This window comes from Juglans microcarpa x Juglans regia, chromosome 6S, assembly GCF_004785595.1.
Source record: "Juglans microcarpa x Juglans regia isolate MS1-56 chromosome 6S, Jm3101_v1.0, whole genome shotgun sequence".
Classification (NCBI taxonomy): Eukaryota; Viridiplantae; Streptophyta; class Magnoliopsida; order Fagales; family Juglandaceae; genus Juglans; species Juglans microcarpa x Juglans regia.
The window spans coordinates 11,583,940-11,589,494 of record NC_054605.1 but is presented as its reverse complement, the minus strand read 5'-3'; the positions used below and the strand labels follow the sequence as shown (position 1 = coordinate 11,589,494).

General features: G+C 45.3%; 1 protein-coding gene across 2 annotated transcripts; it reads right to left on the bottom strand.

Moving 5' to 3' along the window:
* Positions 1-4,134: 4,134 nt before the first annotated feature.
* On the bottom strand, positions 4,135-4,898 carry LOC121237882. Of its 2 annotated transcripts, none has more exons than XM_041134800.1 (2): positions 4,796-4,898; positions 4,135-4,729 (listed from the first exon to the last, which is right to left on the bottom strand). In XM_041134800.1, exons 1-2 carry the CDS (start codon positions 4,806-4,808, stop codon positions 4,341-4,343), a joined length of 402 nt encoding a protein of 133 aa, XP_040990734.1. In that variant the 5' UTR covers positions 4,809-4,898; the 3' UTR covers positions 4,135-4,340. The 2 variants fall into 2 exon arrangements, with proteins under 2 accessions (XP_040990734.1, XP_040990735.1); XM_041134801.1 differs by having other exon boundaries at positions 4,135-4,724; positions 4,794-4,839.
* Positions 4,899-5,555: the final 657 nt, after the last annotated feature.

Genomic DNA, 5,555 nt, shown 5'->3' with positions numbered 1-5,555 from the left:
TGAAGGCGCAATCAAATCGAAGCCTGATCAGATCATAGTCCAGTAGAAGTGGGGAACAGGGATCTCTATCATTACGACATGCCGATAACACCAGAGGTTATCTCGAAGAAAATTTCAGTAGAAATGGCAGGCAAGGATCTCTATCATTACGACGTGCCGATAACACCAAAGGTTATCTCGAAGAAAATTTCAGTAGAAATGGCAGACAGGGATCTCTATCATTATGACGTGCCGATAACACCAGAGGTTACCTAAAAAAAAATCGACAATGGATGTAATAAGGCGGCTAATTGGGTCATATGGTGACAACAACTGCTAAGATGCCACCAGGAGTCGCCCACCTGTTGTGGAGATGTGAGAGAAACAGTTGGAAGAGGTGAAGAAAGGAGGGCAAGATCACGATATGTGAGGGTAATCTAGGAGCTTGAAAAGAGGCGTTGCATGCTGGAGTGCGCAAAAATGAAGGCTGAAAGCGAGGTTGAGCTTTGGAAGAGGAAGTTTGGGACCGGAACCTCAAATAACAGAGAAGAGCAAGACCTGTCAGAGGAGTCGGTCGAATTGCAGCCGACCAGAATCAACAATTAACGGGCGGGATTACGTCTAGCAGAGTTACCCTTAAGGGCGCTTGGGATCAAATCCCTCTCGAGAAGAGCAGCCCGTTCCACGGACACTTCATCTAGGGAAAACTCCCTCACACAAAGAGCCCTTGGATTGCATTGGGGATTCTAAAGGATATGAGTCTTCATCCTTTCCAAGCCGTCAGTGTAACCTAAGTGCCAGGCATCATCATGGACACCATGGACGTACAACAGCTCCTCCCGCAGACCCCAGAGAGTAGCGTCATAGGCCTCCAAAGCATGCCTAGCTTTGGCCTGATCGGTCTCCAAATCCCTCATATGTTTCCTCTCATCTTCCAGGGCCTTCCTCTTGTTTGTCATAGACTAGGAAGCCTTCTCGTACTACCCTAACAACCACTTGTACGCAATTGTCAGAGTCTTGCCACTTGTGCAGCTCCTAAGTTTTCAACCCGCTGCCGCTCAAACTCCTGTTGACAATTGTAGCCCATCCCTTGCCTCGGAGGCAAGCGCCACCTCGAGACAAAAAAGGCCAGCCTTATCCCGAGACTTTTAAAATTCAACAAGGGTTTCCTCAACCCCTTCCTTCTTCTTCTGCTCCTCTGCTGCACATCTTAAAGCCAGCTGGGCGAGTGAGCGAAAAGCTCTATTCTTGCTCGTCACATCCTCTCAGCTGTCCACAATGAACGTCGCCAAACGCTATAAGTCCTACCATAAAAGTTTTGGCCAAAATCAAATAAGAAAACGAACAAGAGGCACCAGGGAACTTACAAGCAAAGATCCTTACCCCAGTGAAAAGCCTCTTGAGTCTATTGTCCACCTTGCAGATATGGTTGGCACGACTCTTCGCAGCCATCAATTGAAAGTCCATTGGGACCTCATCGACAGCCTCCTCATCTGCGCAAAGAACCGCAGACACCGTAGCTACCTCAGCAAGAGGAACATTCGCCACCACCTTCTCAGCCCGAGCAAAGGCTCTTGCCATGTCATCACCAGTTGAGGTGACTTCAACCTCAAGAGAGTGTAGTAAAAGGGACTCCGGGATGGAAACCCGCTCAGGGGACCCCCCCCCCAGTCCTCGGCAAAATGCTTCGCAGGCAAGGGAGAAGGAACCCTTTCAAAGGCAGTGTCGAGGGGCAAGGAGACTATTGAAGACCCTCTCACAACCAAAGGACTCAGCGGGGTCATAGGAATTGTTTCTGTAGAAGACCCGAGAACCGGTCATTTTCCTCGACAACGACGGCTCAAGCCGAATGACGAGCACCTCCGCAGAAGGACCTTTGGGAGGAATGGGAAGATTGTCAAAGTTGGCCCTGGCGGTGGAAATCCTCAAAGAATTTTATCCTTTCCCCTCCACCAATGGGCTAGGAGATCGGCTGCGGGCCTGGGATGTGACCTCCCTTAGTAGGAAGGCTATGTCAGAGCTCAAATTGGCTGGCGGGGCCAGATGTTGACGAAGGCTACCCTCAGCTAGCAAAGCCTTCGAAAGAACGTCGTCTGGATGGGCCTTCACCCAAGCACGGACAACCTCGATCCTGAGTGTCTCAACGAGTGTCGTAGTATGACAACGGTCATTGTCATCGCCCACAACCCCCATATGGCGCAAACAGGGAATGCACGCTGATTAGCCTGGCTAACAGGGGACTCCCACACCTTGCCAGACAGAAAGAACAACAGGCGACTCCACCCCCTCTCGGCAGTATACTACGACTCCAGCCGAACCAACGCCTGAACTAGTTTGAAGTTGTAAGTGTTACAACCTCGTCTCAGAAGATTGTGGGTGAGGAAGAACTCACGCGCTGTCAGATCCGGTCAGATCCGGGTAGTCATCTTCGACCTCCTCCAACACCAAAGCCAAATGACGCAGAACAACACAAGAATCCTCCAAGCACTAGGAGGGAGCTGAGCAGGCACCACGAAAAAAATCAGTACTTCTTATGCTGGAGAACATGGCGGGGTACACCTCCACTTTGGAGGCAAAACCCTCAGAATCTATTGCCCCTTCGATAGGAGGAGGTACCTAAAATTCCACAGTCCGAGGAACCCTGAAGGTCTCCCTCAACGATTCCAACTCAACTGGAGTCACCTCCAAACGCCACGAGAAGCCATCAAACTCCTCTAGAGAGGTGTCACCCTGCCCGTCTACGGGACGAGCAGCGTAGGATGATCTAGCCAGCCCGAAAGGACGCAAGGAGAAGTGCTTGAAAGAAGAAAGGGAACACAGGATATCCAACAGAAGAGAGAATAGACAAAGTAACTTGTTGCTGAGAAAGAATGGGACCTTATATAGGCAAGCTCGATGGTTGACATCCCGAGCCAGTAGGAACCCATGTGCCCCACGAAGTACCAGAATCCACGATCGCCGCAATTCCAGCAGAGCGTATCTAGTGATGCAACGTGGGAAATAAGTAACTGCCTAACGCGAGTAATGACGAAGGGACTGAAGGGGCACCATTTAATGCAGAACATAACGTCAAAGTACAGTCAAACAAGTGGGAGGCAAACAGTTGCCAGATATTGTGTAAAGACGAAAAGGCCACTCAAATATAGCTGGGAAGTAGAAGTTTGACACGTGAGTACCGAGAAATCCACAACCCCCCGTCCTGAGAAAGAAAATGCCACATAGCCACAGTTGCAAAAGTTGATTAATCAAGGAAGGAAATGGAGAATTCTTATCGGCGAGGTAACTGTAAAGGGGTTTTCCCCCACTTCATAAGCCCACTGGGCGTTTAGCCGAGAGTAATGGGTTTTAAACCGATACCCAGCCCCAGGGCCCAAACTTGCCTACAAAGTAAATCGCTTGCAAGGGAAGGTAAACAATGATCAGACCTGATGCTGCTCGGCCACACCCCGCTTATGGGGACTCATACAGGACAAAGCAAAAAGACGGGGGACTTTTGATCTTCTGAATTGGGAATATCAACAGAACACCAAAGATACCAGCAGAGTAAGGTAAATTTGGGAACCACGCCGCATTAATGGCACCACTACCTAAGCTACACACCACATTAATGATGCTTCGTAGAGGCACACAGCATTAAAGGATTTTGCAAAAGGAACAGTAAAAAGGACATGGACTCCAACAGGGCAAGCACGATCTATCCCCCCCAGGCTTTCGGTATAAGTAGCAACTTCAAGATACAAAAAAAACTCTCTGATCTCTAGACTCTCTCCTTATTTACAAACTTCCAAATGACTTTACTAATTTTGGTATCAGAGACTTTCGGGCCCAAAGGCCACCCTCTCCTAGCTGCTTTCTACTTCGTTTTCATAAGCGTAGTTCTGAAGACATGAGTTACTAGAACCTAGCCCAAAGATGTACGAAACACAACGTTAACAATATCCATACATGTAGGAAGAGTGCCATGATTGAAGCATATCTGTGCTTATTTTATCTGCATCCCTCTAGCCGTGGGGTCATGAACTTCTAATTTTTCGGCTCTCTTTTATTGCTACCGCAGTTTGTTTAATGAAAACTTATGTGTACTTGTGTTTGTCCCACAGCTCTTGCAAAACAAGTTCTAAGTAGTATAATCAAGCTCATAAATACCAAGAAAAATAGATAATATTTGTATTTTTTTTTTCTTTTAATTCTTTATTATAAAGAGGCAACTAATCAGGCAACAACAGAAAAATGTTTGGTGACATTAAAGACAGGCATATTATTTAAAAAGCATGCATTCCTGTTGGTTCGTAACACTATATACTTAAAGAGTAGTTTTGCCTGCCAATCAACCACAGCCAACACATGACTTCCTTCCAACCCTAATAATAATCTTTGTAGGATTTCCACTTGCTAAGAAAGCCCTTGTGCTTCTTCTCCAGGTAGCCATCAGCATCCTGCTCAAGAGTGGTCTCTTCATGAACTTCAGAGTTCCTATTCTTAGGGCCATCTTTGATCTCCTCATCACGATCTGTCACTTTAACATTTTCTATCACTTCAACCTTCTCTACAAACCCTACTACTGGAGTAGTCTGGTTCTTGGAGCCATGGTTCTTGGGACGAGATCTAATATTATTGTCTTCATGTACCTGTTCTTCGTTGTTAGTAGTGGTACTGATCACTTTGTTGCGAAAGAGCATGTGCACATTTGGGTATCGGGAGATTTCAGGGAGAACAGTTGATCTCTCATCTTTCGGAACAATATGATGGTTATAATCATCAGGTGAGTTGGTTTCCCATCCCAAGCCATGCCGGTGCTTGAGAGGGTAGTTGATATAGCTCGAGCTCATTGTTTTAACTTGCTAGCTATGACCATGCAGGGGACTGTGTTAATGTGCCCAGAAATTTATAGACAGAAAAAATAAAAAAAAATAAAAAAATAAAAAAACAGAATATCCTTTTGTTCTGAAACGATAAGGTGCATCTATTCTCCATGATCTTTTTGTAAATATCAAACTTTGAAATCAACCACACATTTTCTTGGACGGAAAGGAGTGCCTCAAAAGAGATCAGGAGGGTTGGCACACGGGATATTCCCACGTTGTCTGGAAGAGAAAATTATTGTTTTTGTCCAATTATAATCGTAACTAATCCTTTTGGAATATAGACTCGCTTGAGTTTATCTTTAATAATTACTTACGGTATTCCAACAAATATCCTGAGTTGATCGATATCTAGCTAATATCATAGTTCACTCCGTTTGTTCTAAAACTCCACGTATTAGATCCAATGCCTAAGGAGTCTGATTTGAACATGTATATATGGTATTACAACAAAGATCCTAAGTTCAATACCTATTACCATAGTTCACTCCATTCATTCAAAAATTCCACGTATTAAATCTAATACTTAACAAGGCAGACCCACTGATAAGAAGAAAAGTTAGACTATAAATTAAATGTACACCTTTCCATTAGCTTAGATGTGATTTAATAAGGTATTAGAGTAAGGTTTATCACAGAAAAACTCAAGAAAAGTGTTAGTCGCACCTACGGTACTACAACTCTAAAAGGATTGTTGATCAATTTGAAATTTCT